Source organism: Colletotrichum scovillei (genome assembly GCF_011075155.1).
Source record: "Colletotrichum scovillei strain TJNH1 chromosome Unknown Contig00005, whole genome shotgun sequence".
Taxonomy (NCBI): domain Eukaryota; kingdom Fungi; phylum Ascomycota; class Sordariomycetes; order Glomerellales; family Glomerellaceae; genus Colletotrichum; species Colletotrichum scovillei.
The window spans coordinates 1,335,616-1,362,810 of record NW_023336263.1 but is presented as its reverse complement, the minus strand read 5'-3'; the positions used below and the strand labels follow the sequence as shown (position 1 = coordinate 1,362,810).

At 53.8% G+C, this 27,195-nt stretch overlaps 6 protein-coding genes across 6 annotated transcripts; 1 reads left to right on the top strand and 5 right to left on the bottom strand.

The window, feature by feature from the left end:
• Window positions 1–450: 450 nt before the first annotated feature.
• Window positions 451–3,055, bottom strand: HER10_EVM0010212 (uncharacterized protein). Its single transcript, XM_035479679.1, has 4 exons — window positions 2,882–3,055; window positions 1,762–2,797; window positions 1,006–1,714; window positions 451–951 (listed from the first exon to the last, which is right to left on the bottom strand). The coding sequence occupies exons 1-4, from the start codon at window positions 3,021–3,023 to the stop codon at window positions 670–672; spliced, it is 2,169 nt and encodes a 722-aa protein (XP_035334316.1). The 5' UTR covers window positions 3,024–3,055; the 3' UTR covers window positions 451–669.
• Window positions 3,056–4,587: 1,532 nt separating this feature from the next.
• Window positions 4,588–5,707, bottom strand: HER10_EVM0002924 (short chain dehydrogenase; the record flags this gene model as incomplete). Its single annotated transcript, XM_035472615.1, has 1 exon — window positions 4,588–5,707. The coding sequence occupies exon 1, from the start codon at window positions 5,488–5,490 to the stop codon at window positions 4,588–4,590; it is 903 nt and encodes a 300-aa protein (XP_035333820.1). The 5' UTR covers window positions 5,491–5,707.
• A 481-nt stretch (window positions 5,708–6,188) lies between these two features.
• Window positions 6,189–11,105, bottom strand: HER10_EVM0000291 (ABC-2 type transporter; the record flags this gene model as incomplete). The annotated part of the gene is made up of 2 exons (XM_035470079.1): window positions 6,189–6,593; window positions 6,657–11,105. The coding sequence occupies 2 exons, from the start codon at window positions 11,103–11,105 to the stop codon at window positions 6,564–6,566; spliced, it is 4,479 nt and encodes a 1,492-aa protein (XP_035333644.1). The 3' UTR covers window positions 6,189–6,563.
• A 7,736-nt stretch (window positions 11,106–18,841) lies between these two features.
• On the bottom strand, window positions 18,842–20,769 carry HER10_EVM0002022 (ent-kaurene oxidase; the record flags this gene model as incomplete). The annotated part of the gene is made up of 5 exons (XM_035471751.1): window positions 18,842–19,296; window positions 19,370–19,987; window positions 20,058–20,126; window positions 20,195–20,297; window positions 20,395–20,769. The coding sequence occupies 5 exons, from the start codon at window positions 20,767–20,769 to the stop codon at window positions 18,842–18,844; spliced, it is 1,620 nt and encodes a 539-aa protein (XP_035333769.1).
• A 2,046-nt stretch (window positions 20,770–22,815) lies between these two features.
• HER10_EVM0011183 (uncharacterized protein) lies at window positions 22,816–24,578 on the top strand (the record flags this gene model as incomplete). The annotated part of the gene is made up of 6 exons (XM_035480621.1): window positions 22,816–22,852; window positions 22,911–23,058; window positions 23,141–23,432; window positions 23,499–23,624; window positions 23,708–23,857; window positions 23,958–24,578. 6 exons carry the CDS (start codon window positions 22,816–22,818, stop codon window positions 24,576–24,578), a joined length of 1,374 nt encoding a protein of 457 aa, XP_035334396.1.
• A 1,379-nt stretch (window positions 24,579–25,957) lies between these two features.
• Window positions 25,958–27,131, bottom strand: HER10_EVM0002504 (uncharacterized protein; the record flags this gene model as incomplete). Its single annotated transcript, XM_035472211.1, has 3 exons — window positions 25,958–26,392; window positions 26,731–26,770; window positions 27,124–27,131. 3 exons carry the CDS (start codon window positions 27,129–27,131, stop codon window positions 25,958–25,960), a joined length of 483 nt encoding a protein of 160 aa, XP_035333790.1.
• Between the last annotated feature and the right edge of the window lie 64 nt (window positions 27,132–27,195).

Genomic DNA, 27,195 nt, shown 5'->3' with positions numbered 1-27,195 from the left:
GAAGCTTGCCAGGAGGTCCTGCCATCTGTGAAATCGTTAGCAAGTTGCCGGGCCACGCAGGCCCAGCGTAGTAGTGCCAAGTGAGCAGAGGCTGCCCGCTTCCCGCTTCCCGGGAAGAACGGTAGCACTGCCAAGTAGAAGTAGTAGAAAAAGTCCTTGTTCATTGTTGAGCCCACTAGGGCTGGGCCCAAATGCTTCATTGGGTAGCTGGCCAGCAGGGAAAGGGGTAAGACACGCCACCGGGACGTGTTTGCGCAGAAAAGGACCGGTCCTGTGACAGTCAATCCTCGTCAACACCCCTCATCGCAGCCAACCAGCTGCCGTTATCATACAACTTTGCTTCGAAGAGAGACGAAACAATAGAGAAAAATAAAGAAAATGGAGAAAGGGGAACACTTAAAAAAAAAAAAAAAAAATAGACTTGACCCAAGAAGTCAAGCCAACCAGGATATGGGAGTGGGTATCGTGAGAAAGAAACAGCCGCCTCTCCTTGACTCCGTCTCCAAACTGGAGTGCTTGGTCCCCGCCCGTCTAAACAATGCAGCGCAAATGATTCCTGTAGCCTGATGATTCGCTTCCCTTCCGACATATCATGGAAAACCCCATCCTTCCTGTATCAACAATTGAAACGATGCTTTCGAATTGCGACTCGCAACAAGAGCTGGGTCCTCATCTTGAGTCGTACAGCTGACGCAGGTGCGCGCGTTGGTGACGGAATGAAGAGTAGTTACCAGCGTAGATAGTCTCGAGTATGCTGGCAGGTCCATCGGCGCGTGGACCGGCCTGGGCAAGCTGCACCATTCGCTTCTTCAGCATCTGATGTGCAATGCTGAACTCTTCCAGAATTCGGCCAGCATTGCTCGAGCCACCAGAGATGTCATTTGCCGGGTTATTGGGATCAATGACGGAAATGCGATCAAAGTTCTTATAGACGACGTCTTGAACTCGGTGCTGCGGTGAGAGCATTAGTGAACGTAATCAACAAGGTCATCGAGATGAACTTACCTTGTGAACATAACCCGGAGGATTCAACCTAATGGCTGTGTTGACGTAGTCAAACCTGTTTCCGTAGAGATCGAAGAATTCCATGAGCATCTGTCCAAGGTGGTGATCGGGGGTGAGATTGCGGCTTTGCACCGAGGGCATGAGCTGCAGCATGCTGACGACCATGCAGGTCACAGTGAAGCTACCGATACCGCCGTTGACAGGCTCATTCAAACCGCGCATCGCCAAAAAGTGCTTGACCATTGTAACGATGATTGGCATGGCTGGATACTGCTTCTTCCACTCGATGAATGTCTTGACGGCCTGGGGACCGTCAAGGCGATCGAAAGAGATATCAACCCGAAGGCCGGTTTCGGTATCAATGTACTTGACAAGAGGGACCTTGGCACCTGCGATGAACTCCATGCTGTTGTAATGGGTCAGGCGCTTGGACGAAAGGAACTTGCCAAAGCTCCGCAGAGCCTTGATTCCGAAGAAGTTGGAATGGGCACCATTCAGCCAGCTTCTTTCACAAATGACCAAGTCCATATCAGCTGTGGGTAAGTAGAGGCCAGACATGTATGAGCCAAATGGGCGAACATCGCATTCCTTGTAGAAGCGATTGGTTTTGAGCGCTGAGCGTATTCGTTCGACAAGCCGTGTTCGCATCTCGTGCTCAAAGTCGCGAGGGCGTACGACCTCGTAGAAGTCGACAATCTCCTTGTGAAGCCTATTCCGGTTAGACACTACGACTGATTGAACGCTGCCGCAACTCACCAAACACTGATGTCTGAGGTCTTGGAATGGTCGGCGTCGATCCAGGGCGTGGGATCCTCGCCTTTGGTCACCTTCCACTCAGACAGAATGGCACCACCCACAGGCATTTTATTGACTTTCTTGAGCGGAGCGTAGGTAGGAGGCTTGATGTGATCGTCGACAGTGCGCTTCCGGGAGCCGAGAGCGTCGTTGGACGGAGCGGGCCTGGGCGGCAAAGTTGAAGGCTTGCCAGGCGTGGATGGCGCTGTCGACGCTGCTGATCCGTTAATGGCAAGTGGACGGTCGGAACGAGGACCGCTGGGTGCGATTCTCGAGGTGGCAGATGAGGACTGCAGAGGAGGCGCGGGGCCAGGAGGAGGGGGAGGAGGAGGCGAGGGTGGCTCAGAAGGAGGAAGAATGATCTCTTCCTCGTCGTTGGGCTCGTCAAAGTCGAAGGAAATGAACTCCTCGGCCTCTGTGCTGGCCTTGAGCTTGTCTGCGGCAGTTTCGTCGACTCGTGCCTTCCGAATCATCTTGACCATGTCCTTCTTCTTGCGTTCCGCGGCATCAGGCGGGGGCAGGGCGGTGTATGGGTCAGGGTTGGACCATTTCGGGACGCTGTTGCCCGATTCGTCGTTGCCAGCGCGGCGGGCGCGCTTGCTAGAAGGCTCACCAGATTCCTCGTCGTCATCGTCGGAGTTGTCCGAGATATCCATGTCGGCCTCTTCATCGTCCGAAAGGTCATTGATGTCGCGGTATACTACACCGGCGCCCTCCTCGTTGACTAGGTTCTCGTCGACTCCATCGCGGCGGGTGCGCAAGAGCTCGCGCTCGGCGGGGATGATCTTCTGGTACCCGCCCCTACCGCGACCACGAAACAATCCTCCCCGAGCGCGTGGGGCTCTTCTTCTATCGTTGCCCTGATATGCGCCTGGGCGGTACGAGTCTCCTCTGGAGGTGCTGCCAACGCCAGAGGGCTTATCCATCCGGAAGGTGAAGTCGCCCTGAGGCGGTCGGTTATCGGGTCTGTAGCCATCGTAGCCTCCTGATCTTCGGCCTGTATCATTGCATCCTTTGTTAGCACCAAAATGGTACAAATGCCGCGGTGGAAATGGCGGTCTTGGGAGGTGGCAGTACTCACGGTCTTCGGGCCACGGGTTGCGCCAATTGTCGCCTGCTCCAGGTGGCGGCGGCTGATGATGTGAAGAGCGGGAATCGTAACGACCGCGATTGCGGTCGTCCCTAGCATTGCCTTGAGGCGGGTATGGTCTGTATGAGCTCATCGTGGGCGCGCGCGTTGTGCAGTGGATCCTGGTGTTGACGCGTTGAGAAGCTTAAGCGATTGAGAAAATTCGGGCGGTCGACGTCAAGGTCAGGAATTCCTGCCCTGTGACTATCGATAACGCTAGCGTGCACGTGACGGCGGTCGCTGGAAGGTGGGTGGTGGGGGTGGGTGGTGACGTCTTATCTTCTTATCGCCGATTGCATCCAAATTCTGCTTTCGTCTTTGTCAGACCCTGCAGGCGGGAATTCAGGCCAAGAGCAAATTCACTTGGCTAGCAATACGATAGCTGAAAGCCATGGATCTTCCAATCTCCGGTGCAAAGGTTCACCTCCAATACCAGGCAGACTTGGATGAGAAAGCCCAAGCAGGCGACCTTTGATGTTCAAGGCAAGGATGCCCGCATCGTCAATGTGAGCGTGAAATGTTAGTCATCGTCTTTGACAGGTGAACTGCTCAACCTTAATGTAATAGACTGGCTTCATTGATTATCACAGCATTTGGATGACGTCTGCTACCTGGGTAAAAAACCATGTGAGTGGTTTATTCCAAGTTGTACTATGCCTCTATGTGATGCGTTCTACACAGGCTGAACGGCTTGAAGAAGGCCAGAAGCCCCATGCCCGCCAACTTAATATTGCTTCACCTACTTTAGGCAGTCGTTGATTCTGGAGGACCAAAGCAACATCTCAATCAGACTTGCCACACCCATAACATCTCAAGAGAGACTATAGTTAGTCTTACCCAGTACCTTATATGGACAACCCAACTGCAGTGGTGGATGGCCCGATGCCCCCGAAAATGGAAGGCAGGGCCTAGACTCCGCGAGACCGTTCTTCTTGTGATTTCTAGTCCTATAAGTAGCCTTCCTGCCCATGAGATCTCACTGGACTATGGAGGGCATCATGTTGGTGTCCCAACTGTTGAAGAACACCAGCTCTTAACCCCCGAAAAGCTTGGAGTCCTTGTTCAACAAAATCAAGCCAATTGTGACCCCTGGTTGTGGATCTCTCTGGCATGCCCCCCAAATCAAATCTATCTTTCCATGTTCTGCATCTGATCCAGGACACACATTCATCGTGGTATAGACTCTGGACCATGTAAACCAAGAATACCTTGGATCAAAACTGAGAATCTTCAACAAAGCTTCATCGTCTAGAACAGGTAGCTTTGATGCCGTGTGTCTTTTTTTCCGAACAGGAGCCATGGCCACTTCTGTCGGTCCATACTCGATACGTGCTTGGGAGTTATTCGTCTGGATACGTTTCTCCTACGTCTAGCCTAGCGTTTCAACGACTTCTAATGGCGTTCCAGGCTACTCTATCTCGGCCTCAACATGCTTACCAAAGAGAAGTCGCCGATGAAAAAAAGGGATGGCATATGACGGCACAAGCAAACTTCGAGACTCTTGAGCCCATCTCCTCAAGCAGCCGCATGCTAACCATTCAAGAACACACTTCAATGCGTCTAGACCCATAGCAGACCATCCTCTACTCTATCATCTACCCCTTCCCTCATCCCACAACCCCCAACCCTCTAAACAAAACCTTTCATCCTCCTCTCCTCTAAAACACGACACCGCCCCCATCAACAACCAAATCACTCCCATTAAAATAACTCCCCGCCCGACTACACAACATCACCACAACACCCCCAACCTCCTCCGGCACCCCCATCCTCCCCATCGGGTTCCTCCCCGCCCACACCTCCCTCGCCTCCCTCAACCCCTCCCCCTCATTCAACACCGTGTCCATGTACCCCGGACTCACGCTGTTCACCGTGATCCCGTACCGCGCCCACTCCGCCGCCAGACTACTCTTCAACTGCAGCAGCGCGCCCTTACTCGTGTTATACCCGGCCTGCGGCTGCGGGAAATTCACCCTGTGCGCAGAGATGCTCGCCGTGAACAAAATCCTGCCCCCGCGGTTCTGCTTCACGAAGATGCGCGCGGCGGCCTGCGCGCAGATGAAGGCGCCCGTCGTGTTGATGTCCAGGATCCTCCGGAACTGCGAGGCTGACATCTCGAGCGCGTGGTGGCAGCCCACTACCCCCGCGAAACACACTAAATAATCGATCCCGTCCAACTCGCTCGCCGCGAATTCCATAGCTTCCTTGACGGCATCCTCATCCGTGACATCCACGCTCCGAGCGAGGATCTTCGTCGCCGGGAACTCGGTCCTCAGAGCCGCGATCTGCGTCTCCGCGGCGGGGGACGAGACGTCTAGGTCGAGGAGCATGAGGCCCGTCAACCCGTGCTGGAGCATCGCGCGCGCGACGGCGTGGGCGATGGCGCCGGTGCCGCCCGTGAGGACCGCTGTGCCCGGGAGGGCGAAGCGGGATTCGGGTGTGTCGGAGGCGGAGGCGGTGCGGGCGGGTCCGCCTGGGAGGGCGGCGGTGTCGCCTGTCGCGAGGGTCATGAAGGGGATTTGGCGTTTTGCGAGGTCTGCGCGGGGGGTTTGGTCTGCCATTTTGGGTGGTGGTGACGACGGGTTCAGTGTAAGTTCTTGTGAGGGTGTTTGGATGAGGGGGTTGAAGTTGTTGAGTGAGCGGCGGGAATTTGCTTGAGAAAGCTCCTGTGGTGAGGAATTGTAGGACGGTTGAAAATGCCGGAGGGCCAGAGTGAATTCGGTACGGGCGGGTTTTGAATGAAGTCGTTCCTCCGGAGGAGGGGGTGACAGGACGCCGTGCGGCGGTGGGGTGCTGGCGGAGGACTGTCGACCGATAGTGGGGTCTATCTCTGTGGTGCCGGCGGCGGGGTTCCCGACGGGAGTGCGGGGAGGGGGGTGTTGAGTTTCGAGGATCGAATCGAGATACGCCAGTGTATGTGGGCTGTCAGAGTCTTAGGCTGGGGCAACGGAATAGCTTCTCGAACCATCAGCGGTTTGGCCAGGGGAATAACTCAGTGTGTAGTCGAGCGAAGAGGAATTCTAGCAGAGATTGTAGATGTTTTCGTTTTAACTCCTCCTTACTCATCATTTTCAGAGGATCGAAATGGTTTTTGGGGTAAAATGGCGATTTCCTCATAATCGCAATCAGTGGCTTCATAGAAAACAAGCAGTCTTCGTACTTCAAATCTCGGAAAAAACGTCTTCTTCAATCTTCTCAACGTTCAACACATCAATTCTCACAAAGGCTCTCATTCTCGATTTGTACATACAGTCTCTTGGCCGTGTCTATTAAATTACGTAAAAAAGCTCTATGCTGGGGTGTGATGTGTGTGTGTACATCTTGCAGGTCTTAACAAAAAGCCATGCTATCTCATGGCTCAATGTGTGATGTGTGTACTGTGCGCAATGAAGGCTTCCTCTATCTTCTCATATGAATTCCGCAAAATCCTCCCGAAAATTTTGGTGTCGATATCCCCAAAACCAAAAGACTCCGTTTTGGACAAAACATGGTTCTTGGCCTGTTGAAAAGACGCGACCGAGTTGAGAACCTATCGGGGAATGACGATGCTGATGCTGTTAAATCAACTGACAGTAGGAAAGTGGAAAGCAGGATGCAAAACGCGTTGCGAAGCGGGCTTTGGGGGTGGGGATGATTATCTGCGGTTGAAGTTGAGGAACTTGCTCTATTGTAGACGTTAGTATTGCGTGAAACATTTGAGCCATGGGACTAAAGTGGGGATGCTTACCGCCATGAACAGGATAATCAAGTTGCTGCCGACAAAGGCCAAAAAGATACCGAGGTCCCTCCAGCGGTTGTCAAAGTTGAGCCCCAGAGGCGTGTAGAACTCGTCGCCAACCTTGTACGCGCAGTACTCGCAGCTCGACGTATCGTTGTTGGCAAGGTATCCCGGGCCGCCATTGTCGAAGAAGGGCTGCATGTACTCGCCGCACGTCTGACCCGGCGGCGCGGTGAAGGGGTTGAACTCGACCGAGGAGCAGGCGACCTTGAGGTCGTGCAGCGCGGTGACGACCATACCGCCAATGAGACGCGTAAAGGGGTCGAGCTGGTAGAGCCAGGCGCGCCAGAAGCCGGGCATCTGCGGGGCGGGGATGGTGACACCGCAGAAGAGGGCAAAAGTGATCATGATGAAGGGATCGAACTGCGAGGAGATGAAGGGGCTGGGCGTCAGGGACGCCAAGGCCTGGCCGAGGGAGACGGAGAAGAGCTCGGTGATGAGGATCATGAAGAACTGGTAGCCCGCGCGGGAGGAGTCGAACTGGAAACCTGGCATGTAGTAGAGCGGCAGGAAGAAGCCGACGGAGCACATGATGGAGTAGGGCAGCTCGGCAATGGTGATTGCGGCGGCGAAGGTGAGGGGGTTGTACATCTTTGAGGAGCTCTCGCGGAAGAAGAGGGCGCGCTTGATGTGGAACATGACCTCGACCTGGCTGATGATGAGGGCCGGCAGGACAGTGACCTGGAACATGACGAAGACCTTGTACTGGAGCGAGCTGCGACTGCCATCGAGTTGAAGGTAGGTGAGACCGGTAATGAGGGCGACGACGACGTGGTTGAAGAGGCGGGTGAAGAGGTAGTTGGGGCTGCGCCAGAAGCTGATGTTCATGCGGTTCACGACGACCTTGAGTTGGTGCAGCTGCGGGCTGGCGTACTCCTTCTCCAGATCGTGGTTGACGGTCCGGCCGGCGGCCATGCGCTGCTCCTTGAGCTGTCCGATGGTGTCCTTCACGTTGGCGAGCTCGGCGCTGTCGTCCCAGATGTCGGCCCAGTCCTTGTTTCCGACGCGAGGGGCGGATCCGGCTCCGATGGCCTCGAGCATGTACTCCGCGACGTTGTCGGTGGGCTTGGCGATGGCGCCGTGGCGCTTGAGGTAGTCTCGCAAAACGACGGCGTCCTGGCCGATATCGCCAAAGTACACGGTACGGCCACCTCTCTGGAGGAGCAGAAGACGATCAAAGTTCTCGAACAGGGCGGCGTTGGGCTGATGAATGGTGCAGAGAATGGCCTGTCCGGCGGCGGCCAGCTTCTTGAGGAAACGGACAATGTTGAAGGCACTCTGACTGTCGAGACCGGAGGTAGGTTCGTCGAGGAAAAGAAGGAGCTCAGGCTTGGCGGCCAGCTCGACACCGATCGTGACACGCTTGCGCTGCTCGACGGTCAGACCGAACTCGGGGGAGCCAATGATGCAGTCGGCGATATGCTCCATTTCCAACAGGGCAATAATCTCCTCGACGTATTCGTAACGTTCGGGAATGGGGGTCTCGTAAGGCTGGCGAAGAAGAGCGGAGAAGCGGAGAGCCTCGCGGACGGTCTGGGTCGGGTCGTGGAGATCGAGCTGCTCGGCGTACGAGGTGGAGCGTTGGAACTGCTTTCCGGGCTTGATGCCGTCGACGAGGACGTCACCATGGATGACACCAATGTTCTTGCGAGACGCGAGTACATCGAGGAGAGTGGTCTTGCCGGCGCCGGAAGCACCCATCAAGGCCGTGAGCTGGCCAGGCTTGACGTATCCGTAAACATTGTTGAGCAGGCGGCGGGTTCCACCGGCGACGGGAACATCGTAGTTGAGGTCCTCCCAGGTCAAGACGGCTTCGGAGTTGATGCTCAAGTCGGACCCTTCCTGCTTGTCGCCGCGCCGCTTGGCTGCCTTCTTCTCCATCAATGCCTCGTTAAGCTTCTTACGCTCCGCGTTGGGCTTCTGGTAGACCTTGGCCGAGCTGCCATCGTTTCCAAAGTTGATGAGCTCACCAAGAGTGACGTTCATGAGGAGGAAGAAGACGATGAGAGCCAGGATGATACCCCAGTTGCGCCACAGATCGCCCTTGATGTAGTTGTATCCAGCAGCAATGTACGCTGAGCCATCAACGAGCGTGGTTCCCGCGGTGGAGCCAGCCAGCGTGCAAACCTGATGATTGATATCGCCATAGCCGGGGCCCGAGGGGATGAGCGACTCGCTTGAACAGGTGAGTTTCAGACGGCTGAACTCATTCTCCATCATGGCACTGAAAGCAAGACCCAGAGCGTTGACCCAGTAGATCCAGCGAATCCAGACCTTCTCAGATTGATACTGAATGAGGTAACCAGAGGTGGTGACGAAGAACGTGATGATGACAACGGCGAACTTGATGGCGTAGTCGAAATCGGGGCTGATGGAGCCGATGCAACGGAAGAAGAGCGTCATGGCGATGTTTCCAGAGAGAATCATGAGGTAGAAGGTGAAGAACGCCCCGGCTTCGCGGACAAGCCCAGACATGAAATAGACGATGATGGAGAAGACCATGATTCGACTTGCTGCAAAAGCTTGATCGACAATAATTTGTGCAATCCACAATGCTGACGGACGGTGGAAAGCGTACGCCTTATGCTTGTTCACGATTGCACGTCCAGTCATGATACCCGCCAGCTCAGAGAAAGCTTCAAAAGCGTTGAACAGGAGCGAGATGAACATGAGACCACCCTTGCTGAAGGCGCTGGCGGAAGTCGAACCGAGGCGGAAGAAGAGAGTACCGAGGACGATGGCGATGACGATGGAGCGGAACCAGGAGAGGAACAGAGACAAACGGTCCTGGAGCTTCAGGACGAACTGGCGCTTCATGAGCGCGTAGACCTGCAGGTGGAAACCGACGGCGTAGACGGAGCGCTTGGAAGAGCCGCGCTTGGCCTCCTTGACGGCGACCTGGAAATCGGTGTGCTTCTCCGTCTCCTGGGCCAGTCTCGCCTTGTACTCCTCCATCTCGCTGTCGATCTGCTTCTGGAACTTTGAAGTCTTGAAGGCCTCAGCGAGGGTCTCTGGGCTGTGGGGCGCGTTCTCGGCTGAGCGGCCGGGAGCGTACTCGCGCTCGAAGTCGTCGGTGCATCCGGTAACGTAGTCGGGGGTGGTCTGTCTGGGGCGAGGGGCGAAACCGAGACCCTCGAAGTAGGCGCGGGCCTCGGTGGCGGGACCGAGGTAGACTTGCTTTCCAGCGTCAATAACCATGACCTTGTCGAAGAGGTTGTAGATGTTCTCGGAGGCCTGGTACAGAGACACAAACGTGGTGGTCTGGTACAAGTTCGTCTGGACACGGAGGGACTTGACAAAGTCCAGCGCCGTACTGGCATCTAGACCACGGGTGCTGTTGTCCCATGAGAGAACGCAAGCGTTGGTGATCATCATTTCTGCGATCGACACACGCTTTCTCTCTCCTCCAGACACACCGCGCACAAAAGCGTCACCGACGACAGTGTGGCGGGTATGCTCAATGTTGAACATCTTGAGGAGGGTGGAGATGACCTGCTCCTTGAACTCGTTCTTGGACATGCCGGCGGGGCGCTTGGCAGGAACCTTGGTGTCGAGAGCGAAACCCAGCGTCTGCTCGACGGTGAGGGTGGAGTGGTGGATATCGTCCTCCTGGTTGTAGACGGCCTCACCTCGGTACTGCTTGAACTCGTCGGCTGTGAACTTGCCGTACAGCACGTCGCCAGTAACACTGGTGTAGCCGGCGCGCCAGTTGGCAATGGTCTTGAGGAACGTGGTGCAGCCCGAGCCAGGCTTACCCAGTACCAAGACCATCTCACCCGGTTTGCAGACCCCCTTGAAGTTGTCCAGCAGAGTAGCCTCAACACCCTTCTTGTTCAGGCCCAGGAGGTTCATGACGGGAGTCACGTAGTCGACAAAGCTGACGAAAGCATCGGGGAAAGTCTGGACGTAGTTGGTGGTGCCTCCCATGCCCTTAACCGTGAGCCCGTCCCAGTAGGCGCCGATGTGCTTCGGTCTGATGCCGGCTTCGCGCTCGGCCTCGACGCCGCCGCGCAGGACGGCTTCCAAGTCAAACTGCTCACCATCCGTCTCGGAGGAAGGTGTGGCCGAGTTGACGTTGGCGACAGCCTTCTCGACATCTTCAGACTTTCTACGGCTGTTGCGACTGTTCACTCTGCTTGCGCGCGAGTGACCAGACAGCTCGCGCTGGAGTTCCGCAAACTCGGCCTCGGCTTGGTGAACCGAGATACCGGCGTGGATCGCGGTGAAACCATCGGGGTTGTTGCGCCGAGCTTCCTCGCGTTGCTGTTCAGAATCGGCGGCGGTGGAGGTCGAGGATCGCGGGGCCGTACTTGAGTCGGCCGTGTTGTTCTTCTCGTTGACGGCGGGGCTACCTCCTGCGACGGCCTGTTCCGTCTTTTCAAAGTCCTGGTCCGCCATTGGACCGTCGGGCTGGTGTGTGGTGCGCGAAGAGGTGTTGTTCACTGCGGTGCAGAATCTCGTAATAGGGCTCCGCCATTGGACCGTCGGGCTGGTGTGTGGTGCGCGAAGAGGTGTTGTTCACTGCGGTGCAGAATCTCGTAATAGGGCGACTTGGGTTGAATTAATGCTCGGTCTCACAATACGTTAGGGTGAGTGAGTAGTCGAGCTGGTATTAAGAGGTGGTGACGATGATCCCAGGCGACCGGAAAGTGGCGGTGGCTGGCCCGTGCCGGGGAGAGGAAAGGCGTTGGAACTGGAGGTACGGGGTGATGTACCGTGGGGATGGATGGTGAAAAAAGAGGGAGAATAGGCGAAAGAGTCAGGCGGCAATGTGCCGTGTTAAAGGGGATGAAATAGAGAGAGAGAGAGAGATCAAAGGACTGAAGGGGGGGAAGCTAAGAGCCGGTGGATTGAGACTGCGTGACAGAGAGAGAGAGCGTGTATGTGTCAGAGTTTCTGACTGTCGAGGTGCGCTTCGGACCAAGAGGCGGTCATTCGGCGGAGGAAAGGAGGAATACACAAATCCCAGCGGCCGTCGACCCGAGAGCGAGTTGATGGATGAGAAATGGGAGTTGAGAAAAAATAAAAGAAGCTTCCATCAACAACCTAAGAGAAAGAAAACCAGGGCCAGCAAGCAGCTACCTCCTAAAGACTGGGTTACTGGGTATCCATCCGTATGGTCTGGGAGGGAGGAAAAAAATAAAGAGGGTCCTGGGGCCGCCCAGGCAGTCTATCGGATCGACTTCGGGAGCCAAACAGAAAACATTACCAATCAACGATGCGTCAAGATGAGTGACAATTTGCGCCGGAGTCGGTTCCCGGATCTAGGAAGTCTTAAGCCCGGCCGGTAGCTAACAACTTGCAGTACTGTAAGGTAGGTACTCCGTACGGAGTAAGGTAATGCTAGGTCACAGGTGGAGGCACAGCACGATGTTGGGCATTCAGGAGGTATTGTTGCACGCAGGGCGAAGTCGAGGCACCCTGACTGGGGTGATGATACTACCTTGTCTTCAGAGTGATGGGTACTTACCGGCAGGCTGCTGTTAGCCTAGTAAGAAAGACAGAGAGCATTTCCTGGGTGAGTACATGGGAATTGGTGGTGTTGTGGGCGTCATCTAGTGGGATATGTAGGTACCGTGTACCGTATCCACGTCTCTCCCGTACCCAGCTAAAAGGACCTTTCTAGCGGCACGGGTGAGAGTCTGGGAGACTGGGACTCGTTCTAAAAGGACCTTTCTAGCGGCACGGGTGAGAGTCTGGGAGACTGGGACTCGTTGGAAAGTGCGTGCTTGGCTTGGCTCCAGGAGAAAAGGCGTGCAGATGCGACTAACAGCGCTGCGTAGGTACGGACGATGCAGCAGAGTGGAGGCGCGATGGGAGGGCCCGCAGCTGTTAAATTGTCGGGGAGACCCAGACACAGAGGCGTGCCAGGGTGCAAGACGGCCGTCATCCATGAGGTGGTGGGGGTACGGCTGTGTGGATCATCCTGTTCCCTTGGCATAGTATTCCTTAGTCCTGACGGTCGAGGGATAGTACATGATGAGCCATCTTGAGCCACCATGATACCTCCCAGGTCACAGACCAGACGTTGGGTTCCTTGGTTCCTTGAACCGTTGTAACTTGTGGCCCGTGGGAGGGCAGATCGGGGAGGAGTCAGAGACGGCAATAGTTGCACCGGTCTCTACTATAGTAAGCTTTTTTTCAACCGCCGCGGGGGTTTGTCTCGAGGCATCTTGGTCGTTGGTACACAGACAGATGTCCCCGATCTTGGACGAAGAAGAGGCGGTCAGCGGTGGGATGAGATGGGATGATGAGTGTCCGTGTGCAGAGGCACGCGTCATCGGAAAAAAGGACGCTTTCGAGGTGTGTGTTGTGTGTGTCTCTTTTCGTCGGTATGTGTGTGCGCGAGTATGTGTAATGCAACTCTACGATCTATCTACCCGGCGAGGGACTCGAACACCCTCTTTGGCCAGACTAGGTAGCCGTGCTAGTATAGGGTGTGAGGGCTGGCTACCAACAACGGCAGTGCTGAGCAACATAGACGTTAGCGGCATCCAATTCGTTGAGAGATTTTGGACACATTGACGTGGACTTGCAAACATTTCCATCTGAAAAGCAGATGCAAATTGAACATCATCTAGCACCTGCCCGTCATGGAGCTGTCCAAGCCGATCTCCATGGGCCCGGACGCATGTGTGCTGACCCTTGATGCAGTCAGAAAAAAAAGAAGAATGAGGAACTCCGTAAAAAGAGGCAAAAAAAGGGATCAAAGTGGATACTAGCAGTGTTGAAACGCAAGTATCCAGCGCGATGGTCGTCGATGATAGAGGTCAGACACGTCGCACAAGTTGACGCTACAAAACTCCGAGAGCGAAGTGCGCAGCTAAGGTAAGCACGCGGCAGGCCAACAGTAGTGTACAGTGGAGAGAAACAAGGGGAAAGCAAACAACAAGAAATGTTGCAGGTTGCGATGGCAATGCCGAACACAGAACACGCACAACAGACCAGACAGCAGAAAACGGAGACACCACATTGAGGGAAGGCGGCCCCACTTGGGAGATAGCAGCAGCGCCTGCCCGAGTTTGTGCTGCACGTTGCGTTGTCTGCGGCCGGCGTAAAAAGGCGGCAATACCAGGACAAGGGATGGGGTCCAGCCCCGCTTTCCCTGCTCCCGGGGTTCTTTCCTTGGACTTTTTGGTCCTTCTTTCTTCTCTTTTTTTTTTTTCACGTTCCTTCCACATTGAATTCTCACAGTCTGGTTGGTCACTGCCTACCTGGCCAAGGACAGCTTCATTGGCCAGTCAAAACATCTGAAATCCGCGCTTGTCAGGAGTGTGGGGCCTGGCAATCGGTTTCGAGTCATCCGGCAAAATGTGGAGAAAGCAAAGGCAAGAAGGGCTACAGTGTCTTGTTTTGGATTAGTGCTGCTGAATCAGCTTCCTTCCTCCAAAGGCGAGCCAATCAGGCAGAGAGAGAAGAGGGTAAGAGCAGTCCAGGCTTGGAGGGTCTCTCTTTCCGAATATGCATCTCTCGTTTCGATCTCCAACTCCATCCACGGCCATCCCACCACATCGCCCTCATTGCCAGCTACAACTCATGTTATTTGCATTCAAGTATCGCATCCTACACTTGTCTTTCCATCCTCGCTCCATCTTATCAGACCTCCTCTATCCAAACGCATTCTGTCCGGTTGTTTCGCCGGGTTTTCCCACCACGGACTTCCCGCCATGCCACCGCCAGTCTTCCGCAACTTCTCCGCTAGCCTCCCGCCAGTCAAACAAGCATATCTGAACCATTATTATTCATCTCCATCTCGCATCAGGCCCGCACATCTAAGAGCTCTTTTGCGACAAAGGATCGAGGTCCCGTATTACTCGTACGGATATCCCGCCCACCCACTGTCTTACAGCCTGGCAGGGACCTCATATGCCAAATTGCGTGCGGATCAATTACGACTACTATCTGCTCCCATTGTGGATTGTTGCTGACCCCTTACATAAGCCTTTACAGTCGATTAGTCTTACCCTCCGACCGCAACCAAGCTGAAGTTTTTGGCACAGCAGCCATTCGAATCCTGGAGACAACAAAAAGTCGTCAATTCCATGTGGACCGGGCCCCGCGGCCTCCCTGCTCCCCTGGTCCCAGCAGCATTCCACCGCCGCCTTCGTCCGCCGCAACGGAGGTCTTTTTGAACGTTGAATCAGCTCCGGGTCTCCATCAACGTTGACGCTGATCATTGACGAGATTTCAACCTCACGGCCCTGTTTCCTCCTCCAGCCTGTTTCCTCCAACGGGCCTCCTACTACTTTCCTACGGACATCTCCCAGACGTCTTTTCCTCCGGCTGATCAAGCAACCGGTGCAACCCTGGACATTTCCGCTGCGCCAAGCCCGTCTTCACAGTGAGTCACTTTCAGACTGCAAATCATGGCAACTGCAACCAAAAAGCAAAAACTCGAGGGCCTCAGGGACACACTAATGACAGGTCGAATTATCCTCTACGACGGATACAGGCCACCGAGGTGTCAGCAAGAATTGTTGCGAGTAATTCTAGCCCAGCAAGTCGCTGTTCCACGACAAATGCACCCTCGCGCCTCACCCTGTCGGAGACTTTCCTTTGCTAAATTAGTGTCTCGCCGCCACGCCTTCCGCGCGCCCTCCCGCCGCAAGTCACACACCTGGTGGGCGTTCCCCCGTCCTACCTGACGGTGGCACGGTGCAGCTGCCGTTCGAGTCTCGGCGGCAATCGGCCGAAGTCTCGGACAAGGTACTTCTTGATGTTGCTCAAATCTCGCAAACCAGAAGAAACTCAAGAGAGAGATAGCAGCACTACCTATCCCTACTCCGTACGGATACAGAACATACCGCTACCCTGGCGACCTGGCCTGGCACCTGGCCCCCGACTTTCCAAGGCTGATGAGAAATGCACAACTCAACCCCAGACACCTCACGTCGTGAAGACTAGCCAAGACCCGCTAATTACACATTGATAAAAAGTCCGTCCGTCTCCTGTCAGCTAGAGCCTGGTCGAGGTCCTTCGCGTGACGCATCGCACGCATGCACATGGCCTACTGGCACCGTACGGAGCACCTCGCTCGCCTTTAGCAATCAATGCCCACATCAGCCTGATCGGCTCGGCCTCAAGTGCCGCGACACGAAACATGAACGCGAAAGCCAACTCAACCACCACCCAACACTCGGTGCAGCACGCAGCACGGACGCCTGGCTCTAAGCTTATGCAGCGCTGCTTCATCCTCACTTCATCCTCTTCGTCTTCTTTGCTGCTCTCCCCCACACCCCCGAACGAACGATGTCAATTCGCTCGCCAGTGGCAGCATCCGATCGACAGCGTGGCGTTTCTACCCGACTTCAGACTGGCTCCCAGCGAGAGAAATGATCGCTTGAACTCGTCACAGACCGCCCCGTCCCCTGACGACTAACTGCACGCCGAAAGAGTCACCCACAAACTTGTTTGTGCCGGATGCTGACAGCCAAGAACCCAGATAGAGTTTCCTCCAATGGGCCTCTTTTCCCTTGTCTTTCCATTACCCATTCTGCTCTCAAAGTGACCGGCGTCTGCATTACACTACACTGGTTTTCCAGAAACCTCGCAGACATGTCATCCCTGTCGTCGAGGCACAACTGGTAAGCTCGCGGCTGATTCTCGGATCTCAACCGCTGAACGGGACGGATATCCGTACGGGAGTTTTGGTCAACTGCTCGGTCGGAGCCGACTCGGTCAGCCGAAAGAGGCAACATGCGGGGGCGATCTACGTCGACGACCCCTCCACCCAAAACGTTGTCGTAAATCGGCCAAAAAGTCTAATATCGTGATCTGGAAGCGACCATTTCCGTCTCGTCCAAACACTCGATATGCTATGCCAAGATTTCCTCCCATGGGCATACCATCTCTTTGGCTCCCACATTGACCACACAGACTTTACAGTCTAAGCGCGGCTTGTCGACTGTTGGACGAGGCGTTCTTGTTGGTCTGATGTAGGCCAACGTCGATTGACTCTCAAGTGTCAGTTAGTCAGCCACACACACACACATTTTCCCCAAACATCGCAAGTGATTTGCTGAATCCGGTAATGGCTTCGCAGGGAGCATCTGGGTGGACGAAACAATCATGAGCCTATTCCTATTGCGACGAGCGCACTCTCGGGCCGTTCGAGACACCGTTGGACCTCGGCGTCGTTGGAGCATCAATGTGAACGTGAGCAAGCGCGCAATGTATCATGATGAGAGGATGTGCGATTCTTGTTAGGACGTGGTCTCTCTCAACGGTGCAGTAATTGTCACTCTGGCTCAAGCGCCCCGTCATTTGCTCTCCTCTCTCCCTAGAACAACTACCCTTCCCCCCACGTACCTTCCTCGTTGAGACTTGTAAGTCCGTCTCAAGCATCTTGTAGGCGTATAAGCTGCCAGCCTTGTCATCTACCGGGTATTTTGCACAGTATTAGACACGATAGACGACCGGTCGCTAGCCAAAGCTTGTAGATCTTCAGGTCTTCAGTCTAAGAGACCTCTTCATGCGGTGTATCCAGTCAGCCAGCTACCCTATCTGTGACGTGACAGATCTTGAGTTGATAGATTGTGATATCAGATACAAAGAAGAAGACTCCATGTTATGTTCAGCTAAAAATGCTGAAGATTCTGGAGAGGGATACTGAGGACGGATCAACGTGGCTGGTCGGATGCTACCCCCTTCTCTCCTGACGGTGTCGCTATGCGCGCAATTCTAGGAACATGAGGTTGCCTGGCTGATGGTTGCCGCTGGTTACCCTTTGGTGAATTTTCTGCATCTTGGTCTATATCTCTTCTTTGTTAGTTTGCAGTATTGTTCCACGTACAGCGTCTTACTCAGTGACGACGTATTAGCTGTAGAAGGTTGAGCGAGGAGATTGCATCCCCCATTCTGGACGTGTGCTCCGCGTCATTCCCCTTCGGAAACGATTCTCTTAGTATCCTCGGCATATTCTCGATTCAAACGCAGTCTCTTTTCCTTATGAATAGGTGTAAGGTGAGTACCGTGTCTCATGGGACACCTTAAACCGGGCAACTGTGTTTCCTGGCATAAACTGTAGCTAGGTGCAAGTGTTCATCAAGAAAAAGTAAGTATATAATACCATCTACCAGCAAAGATGCTGCATGTTTCTCTCCACACAGTTTCCGGATTTGAAGCTGTGCTCTCTACTCCTGAGGGCATTGATGCGAGTTTCATTTCCATTCGGACTGTTGCTAGGCGCATTTTACCGGACCCTTCCATGACAACTCATCCGCTAGAGACCAAGATCTGCCGTCTCCTTTCGCTGAGGCTCTTTTTGAAATGATCAGAATACTTGGGAGAAGCGCAGAGAGTTAAACTAACTCTTTTCTGTTCCCAATAGTATAAATCTAGCTATTGAACATGAAGTTTCGTTCCTTCATCGCTGAACTCACCCAAAAGCGCAAGATCCCATCGGATAATCCCCTTTTTGATCCAACTGAACTGCCTTCTCAAGATGGGTGCGTTCGTGCTTTGCGCTGTGTTCGCGCTCCACGAGGCACTTTATAAAGGTCGCCGGCGGGGGCCGAAAGGGGCCAACGGTGCTGCCGTGAGGCTCACAAGCAGTATCGAGGATGCAGGTACCGTTTCTGGGACTGATAATGTCCCGCACGCACCTTCGTTCTGCGTTTTGCTATGTATGGTGTTACGCAGAATCTCGTTGGGACTCCTTGACGCGCTCTAGGGTCTTCTGGGAGGGCTAGATATCTTGTGGGGCACCGGGTTATGAGAGATGTCTAAGAGTACTGGAATTGGCTGTGGTGAATTATCTCGACGCTACTGATGCTGCTTTCGCCGGTGGTATTACTATCTTCCATTCCACCCAGCAGTTAATTGGCAGGAGCATGGTAAATGAGGAGGTTCTCCTATGACGATTCGCGTTGGAGGTACAAGTCAGTAATGTTGCTTCTTCCCATCAATGGCATGAATATTTTATTCTTCTGGGTCTCCTTGACATGGGACTCATAGAAAGGGGGCGGAGTTTCTAGTACGCCTGGAGACCGCGCTGTCGAGACTCCTCCTTTTCGAACAAGTCCAAACCCTTTTGCATGTTTTATATATTTCGGTAGAAAAACTGCTTAGAAGCATTGATCAACTGCCTAAGCAAAAATGCTCCTCGTCAACAAGCCCACCAGACTCACAGAAACTCAAGCGTCCAAGTCCCCAAACCCAAGATTATCAATATCAAACTCCTCCACCCTCCTCTTCACCATAACCACAGCCTTCGGATTGACATTCATAGACGCGCCCGTAATAACAGGCTCCGAAGGCGACCCCGGCGCCAGCTTCCAATCATACTTCAACAGCAAGTGACAGAGCGCAACTTTCACCTCGTTGGATGCGAAGAACCGGCCAGGGCACGCGTGTAACCCGTGGCCGAAGCCCAGGTGCTCCGGGCTCGTCGTCACGAGCTGCGCCTTGTTGGCGCCGCCGGGCTGCTCGCGCATGCGGCGGAAGCGATGGATGTCGTAGGTCTCGGGGTTTTCGTACACGGTCGGGTCGATGGAGCTGTAGGTGTCGACGGAGACGGTGTCGCCTCGGCGGATGGTGATGTTGTCGTCTGGGAGGGTTACGTCTTTGGTGGCGAGGCGGCGCATGAGGACTGTAGTCGAGGAAGAGATTTGTAAGATGGAGGCTTTGGTTTGTTGGGCGTGATGGAGCCGGGCTGGACTTACGCATAGAGACGGGCTTCATTCTTTGCGTCTCCTTTATGGCGCTGTCTAGGAGCTTCATGTTATACAGCGCGCTCTTCTTCCATCCCTCGGCTTTCAGGACCTCTACGATCTCGGCTCTTAGGGGGTCGATCAGGTCCGGCTCACTGGCTAAGTAGATGAGCGTCTGAGCAAGGAGGTCCGTCGTAGTGTGAATAGCCACAAACGATAGCGTGAGCTGGAAAATGGCAGCATCGTACGCCCCTCCCTGCGCCTCAGCCTCAGCCCACTCAATAGCATCATTCGACACCGGCACCACGGCAGCCTGGCCTTCAACAGTGGCAGCGGCCGCGGCCCGTTTCTCCGCGCGCCGCTTCTCAATGACTGGCGCGATGAGCTTCTGGGCCTCGGCGAGGGACTCACGCGTGCGTCTGCAGTCTGCGGAGAACCAGTGGAGAAGGGGGCGCAGGCGGAGGGGCACGGCGCGGAGCTTGAAGGCTGCTTTGAAGGAGAGGACGGTGTAGTCCTTTGTGATGCGGAGCCAGTCTTCGTTGCGGCAGAGTTCTGGGCCGAGGAAGACGCGGGAGGAGAGGCGGGCTACGAGGTCGAGGATTGTGTCTTTTAGGGGCAGTTGGTGCCATTCTGAAGGGATTGTGAAGTCGTTAGTCCGGTTACCAGAAGATAGTAAGAAGAGATGGGGAGGGCACTTTACCTTGAGAGTCACCGAAGATCAGGTTTGCTGCGAATGCGGTCTCGAGAGAGAGGGGTTCGGTGATGGTGTCTACAAGAGAGATTTTCGTGTCAATTATCGAGATGCGGCTTCCCGAGCCGGGAATCCGTGAAACTTACTGAGCGACTTGGTCAGCTGCTTGCGAGCAACTACTTGTAGAATCTTCTTGTCGTCATCAACAAACCCAAAGGGCTGGAAGCCTGGGATCTTTCCGTGGAGATCCTACGAATTAAAGCAGTGTGTCAGTATACCCAATAACTCCTCCAAGTTTGAGAGTTACAGGGCCACATCGGGTAGTTCCACAGCTCTATCAACTCACTCGCATGACCACAGCCCCGAAGCTCAAATCCTCCTCATTCCGAATGACGTTGGCGAAACGAGTGGGCAGGACAAGAACTTCTCCGCTATCCGAAAGGATCTTGTAGGGTTTGCCGGGCAACGTAGCTCTCCCCTTCGAAATCAGTTCCTTTCCAATTTTGAAAAATTCAATCTGCGCTAGGAAGGTTGGTCGAAACCACTTTGGTGGTGGCTGGAGGAGGGGTAAATCGTCGTGCTTGGAGACTTTGAGCAAGATGGAAAAGACGACGACCAAGAGAGCGGTAGCGATGTAGCCGTATGGCTGGATTGTTGGGCTTGGACTGTTCTCTTTGCCTAGCCAGGAGAAAGCGGACGCGATCGGTGAAGATGAAGCCATTGTGACTGGGTTTGGGGTTCAGTTTTGCTGTTCTGAAGGTTGACAGGGCGAGGTAAAATGTAGGTAGAGTTGTTTCGTCAAGAGCAGTCAATTTCAACTCTCAAGGAAAGTTCTCCTTATGTAAAAAGCACTTGAGTGCTCGAGATACGTCTTAAGAGGGCCATCATGGAGGCAATAATTGAACAGCTTAGGATGACGGAAATTATCTTGACTCTGAATTCCATACCAAGTCGTGAGATGGGTTAACGGGTAGCTCCTGACGAGATGCTCAATCCTATCCATGGCTTTCCCCATTTCACATGAGGCAGAGGACTGCAAATCAAGCCATTCTCATTCGCTACAATGTTAATGTTAAGCCACATATCGGGAATAGTTTGCAAAGCCGAAAGGCGAAATGATGTGTCCGCACGATAGACTGTCGTCAGTCATGACATCGGGACGGAATTGAGACGAACTGATGTCAACCGATCCGATGAACACGCGGGCAATCACCTTTGTCAAGTGCGCCTTGCGCAGCCATTTCTGTTCTTTCTTTCTTCATTACCGCCTTTCCGCCATAGTATATGGGTAGCATATGTCCATTCGTTAGAATGCAGCCAATGTTTCACCACTTTGCTAAGCGGTGGGAGCCGAAACTTTTGACCAGTCAGCATCGAGGCTCACGATGTTCAGGCACTGTAACTTGCCTAGACAAACACTGACTCGAGCTCCGTACGGCTCCGGAGTCTTCAAAGTCTCTCAATCCCGCCTCCTGCTTTGCCTGAGACTACAGACTATCCACCAAGAAATATATGGGGCTGTGTCACGATCGTGGGGTAGGATGAACATAAAGATCAGCCACTGCAAGCGAAGGCTACGGTAGGCAGAGCCAATGATAGCTCGCACTTTACGCGGGTAACGATATCATAATCTTCAATCAGGACCTGTAGTTAGAGACCGAAGTCCGTGTCTCAGCTACGGGTACGGTGGCTACTGTCGCATCGTGCAAGGTTGAAGCAAATGCCTATTCAGGGGAAGCCGGCACTCGAAGCCGCCAAGGCCTAGCAAGGCAGATCTGTCAACCCCCAAACTCTGAAGCGGGCGAGTCTGTGACTGACGAACACGCCTAGCTCGTATCTCGTGTTCGTAACTCGGGTTCCGCCGCATTCACAATTGTATGGGGCAAAAGCGGACGAATCAGGTACTCTATAATCAAGGGCACAAGGACATCGACCAAACGGATTACTCCATGCCGAGACTGAGTTATGCCATTAGATATACGAACGGGTCTTCCCGAATCTCCCGTTGACGTGTAAAGTGTGGCTATGACGGCTCAGCCCAGTGGGGGGTTGACCCTTGTCGCCGCGTTTGCGCCTGGGCTTTGTAACGAAACCTTAATATTCTAAGAGATTTTCATGCCAACGTCTGCGTGTAAAGTTACAATTACACGAGTAAGTCGGCGGATAGTACGGCTGGGCAAAGGCTGTAAAATGGGGGAGAGGGCTGTTTAATCTACCTCGTTCAGGACATTCGAAAGTCTATTGGTCACTATGATCTTAGGCCCGCAGATCCGTCAGGTTTTGTCTCGTTAGGATAGGTAAGGTAATAATTGGCTATGATGCTAAGAGAACGAAGAAAGCTTGGGTGAGATTGGTCCTCTCATGTAATTGCCTAAGCTTTTACTCTCTTGATAAGAAAGCCTGGGCTCCAGAGGCGCAGGATGTATATTCTCATTGCTAATCCCGTGTAGCCTTTCATCATTGTTTTCTTTCAGTGTCTGCTCTGGAACTTGTATTGGTCTTTCGCTTCTTCAAGTCTGGTTTTATCTAAGACAATCTGTCTTATTGTACCTTCTCATTGACAGTCATCACAAAGAGAAGACAACCAGAAACGATAAAAGGACAGCCACAAGAGAAGAATCGGGAGGATAGAGAGCACGGAAGAGCGCGAAAAGCTACGAAGCCGGAGGTGACTCCTATTGTGGTCTGAACGAAGACGTGAGCCGAGATCTTGGATCGATTAACGCGAGAGCGACATTATACGGAATTGGACCGTCCTGGAGATTCAATGGCGAGATGCAAAGATCATCATCTGGATGTTCCAAGTACGTAACAATATATGACAATACCGGTCGAAGGCACGTCTGACAAATCTACTACAAGTTGTCGAACAGAAGCTCGGTGGCGGTATCCGAGTTCACGGCCTGTTGATATCTCTATCAGCAGGAGCAACCATAGTCGCCTGCTGCGCTACGGCATATCTCATCTTTAGACACGCGAGCAACTACACAAAACCCAAAGAACAGAAGCAGTGAGTTCCTTGTAGTTCGTTTTATAGCACTGCCTCATCACAGAGCGTTCGTGGATTTTGACAAAAAGACATTGGTGCACAGAATCATCCGGATCCTGTTGATGGTCCCCGTCTACTCCATCGCATGCACCCTGAGCATCATCTTTTACAAGAAGCAGGTGTACATCGGAAGCGTTTATGAGTTCTACGAGTCCTTAGTCATCGCATCCTTCTTCCTGTTACTCTGCCAGCTGCTGCATCCCGATCTGAATACACTACGCCAGGTCTTCAACTTGGTGGAGCCGAAGAAGTGGCTCAATCCCACGCGGTTCTTTGTCAAACATGTCGGAAGAAACAAAAAGGGACAGACTGAGGACGGCCTGAAATGGTTCAACGTGAGTGAATGCAGCTCACAAACATGGTGTCTCTTACATAGCCTGCGTCTGACTAATTTTTGCTAGATTATTTGGTTCGGTGTCTTCCAGTTCTGTACTGTCAAGTTCTTCGGTGCTCTCACAAAGTGCATCACGGAAGCGGCGGACGTGTATTGCAAGGAATCCAAGGATCCTAGCCATGCTAAGATCTGGGTGGGTGAGACCACAATGAAGACAAGATTCTCGAGGGTCGAACATGGTAGAGAACGAAGACTAGAGACACTGACAACAAATAGGTCATGGTCATTGAGATCTTGTCCCTCGTCACAGCCATGATGTGCCTGCTGCAATTCTACCACCAAACCTCAAAGGAGATGGCCCAGCATCGACCTCTACTCAAATTCCTCGCCATCAAGCTAGTGGTGTTTCTATTCTACGTTCAGACCGTGAGTGCAAATCTCCCCTCTTTAGACAATTGGCTCCCAACAGCCTCCTCTCCTGGCCGTCATTTACCATGAACATACGCTAACACCGAAGCTACATCAGGGCATCTTCGAGTTCCTCACAGGCGACGGCGGCCCATTGAAACCAACAGCGTACATCTCCCACCCATCATGGGCCGTCGGGATTCCCAATACACTCCTCTGCTTCGAGATGGCAGCCGTATCGATCCTCCACCTTTATGCCTACCCCTACTCCATCTACAAAGACCCAGCGGCACCGCAAAAAAACAGACACAATGCCGGCGACGAAGATGAGCAGGGCACAGATCAGAACTCCGCGACGCGAATCATCCCTGTAAGAAGCCGGGAAATCTGGCCTCAGCAGCCTGAGACGGCGTATGGAGGGGTTGGAACAGAAGAGCAGGACGCATGCGGCGTTTGGGATGGGGCTGACGGCTCTACTCGGCCTACCGCCGAGACCAGAGTTTCTGCGCGGAGCTTCCAATGGAGAGCGTTGAAGGATGCGCTCAACTTTGTTGACATTGTACGTGCTGTTGTGGGAGCGTCGCGGTGGCTTGTCGTCGAGCGACGGAGGGCTGCTCGGGGGTCTGGGGCTGGCGGGATCCGGATGCAAAGTGAGAATGGGATCGAGTATATGGAGAGGACTAGAACGGATGATCTATCCGAGGCTCTGAATTTGGTCAACAGTCAGACGCGAAGGTGAACGGCCAGACCAGATTTACAGGTCAGACGGAGTCTAACGGCTGAAGACACTCTCAACGGCGGATGGAATGAGAAATTGGTATTGTTCGTTGCAACTACTTCGTACTAGGGCTTTCTGTCTGGAGTTATCATCTCTCAGTGTCTTGAGACTCGCTAGATCATAGACTTGTCGTTCGAGAGCTCTTCGAAATTCAACCCTAGCAACGCCGACAAGCTTCATTAAGAACAACGGTACGAATTTCAATCAAACCGTTGGAGTCTGGGCAACAACTTCTAAAGCTATATTTCTTCTACCCATCTCTCAAGTCTTACACGAGGCTTCCATGCAGCCCTCAGAGAGTACACCCACTTGCTCCACCGCGCGTAAGCCCTCACACATCTCGTCTCCCACCTCACTTGGGAGTCCGTCCATAGACCCGTTTCCGAGCGGATCTGTCAACCAAGCTTCCTCCCCCACCAAGGAGATACCTGCAAGCTTCGATTCGCCCAGATCGTCTAGTTGGTTAGGATGATACGTTGTGGTTCTTCTATACAGCGATCCGTGTTGACGGCGGTTCGAATCCGCCTCTGGGCAATTACTTGGAACTGATCATCACGATCAGTTCACTTTTTGTGTTGGGTCAGAATTTTGAGGCATGTAGTTCTGTATTGATGGGTGGGGATGGATGTCCTGCGTTGTGAAGTACTTGATGTAGGCCGAGTATCGGAGGGGCGGTTGGTTGCTCGAAATAATGAGATATTGTAAATTGAAAAGAATTGGATAAGTCAAAATTCATGTACCAAGTCGGTCAGCATGACACTGGAACATGTTCACCCAAAGTCGTGAAAAAATGCCAGAATCCAAGCAACGTTGAGCCGCCAGTCGACGACTCAATCAAGCGTGAGACGCATTTCATTGGCTCTATGCATGAGTAGCAATATGGTGTTTGCATTCTCTAAAGACCTCTTCCCATCGGTCCGAAGCCCCCCGTCTCTCTTTCTTCTTCTCTTCCCATCATCTCTTATAGTACAGTAGTATTAACAAATTTTCTTCGCGCAGAGCCCCCTTTTATCGTCTAACCATGCCAATGCTGGCGGTGCCGTGAGCGCGCGCGCCGAAATAATCAAAAAAGAGATTCCACCTCCTAAAAACGCCATGCCATGCGGAGTCGAGTGAAGTTTGTTCCAATACAGTTTTCTGACCCTGAAATAGCTCTTGACAGAGCACTCTCAGTGGTCGTACCCCCTCCCATCCCTCCGTCGGAGTCCGTTCGTACATCGATTCGGTCTGGCCCGGCCCAGGATCGCTCGTCGCAGAGGAAGCTTTCGTCGTCCATGGTTATGTCAGCGTCCTCATGACGACCGTCCTGCCGTCGCCGCCGCAGTTCCCGCGGTGGCAGTTCACCGGTCCTTGTAAATCTTGGGCTTGAACCCTTCCTTCACCTCAGCCTCGACCTCCTCCTTCTCCACCAGCGGCCCAATCTCCTTCTCCAACCTCTCCCTCGCCCGGAGCACCTTGCTCTGCAGGTAGAAGCTGCCGCCCTTCTTGGGATCGTTGACGTCGAACAGCTTCTTGAAGCGCTCCATGACCTCGCCGGCGTTGGCGTCGGCGCCGTTCTTGCCGGGTGCCTCGACGTTGAGGATCTTGCACGCCTCGTCGAGCGTCATGCCCGAGCCGCCGGTGCCGGCGCCCTTTGTGCCGGCGGGTGCGTTGCCGTTCTTGGCTTGCGCGCGGGCGTACTCGGAGGAGGCCTGCGCTTGCTTGTAGGCTGCGGCGAAGGAACGGCCGACGATGCGGGTGCCGACGAAGACGACTTGGGTGATGAGGCGGTACGCCTAAAGGGTTGCGAAGGTCAGTCAGGTTGCGCTTCGCGGGACCGGGAGGAGGTTGATGAGCTCTGGCGGCGCATTCGGGTTCGAAGAGGCGCGCGCGCGAGAGGAGGGTAGGAGGGGAAAGCTTGAGGCGAACTCACCATGTTTGCTGTATTAGTAGCCTCTGCGCGAAGGGCGGTAGAGATGTTGTTGATGGAGGCGGATCGATGCTCGATGACTGATCGCACGGTATACAGGGACCCGAGATGCGATGTCGCGCGTGTTCAGTACAGCTTGGCTGGTACGAGGGGGGGCGCTGGGCGTAAGAATGGCTCGCAACCTATCCAAAAAAATCCATCGACGACATGGAAATTGCCGACGAGAAATTCCGAGCTTCCTGCGCTTCGGAGGAGCGGGTTTGGCCGGGCGCCGACAACTTTTTTCTCGGGCCTTCCGTGCATGCTGCGCCACATATTCTCTCATCAGCCACAAAGCTGATTCTAGTGGGCCGCCTCTGCTGTGGCTGGTCATCCACGCTGATGCTCGTGGGAAATGAGCAATGGGTTCCCCTTGTCAACAGAGCACGGGTCTTGATTTTGAGTTTGAGTCCATCGTCGAAATGTTCCGCTGCGCTTGTGCTCTCTTTCAACGTCTCGACGGCACTGCAAACGCCTGGAACCTTCATCTCACCTCGAGTGTCTGACGCTCATTGATTGTTTCCTGCGTAGCGAGCATGATGAAGAACAAAAGTTGGCGCAGACATGAACATCACAATTTGAAGAGTTTACTTTGCCGTCCCTGGGCCGACCCGACTGTTCAGAATCTTG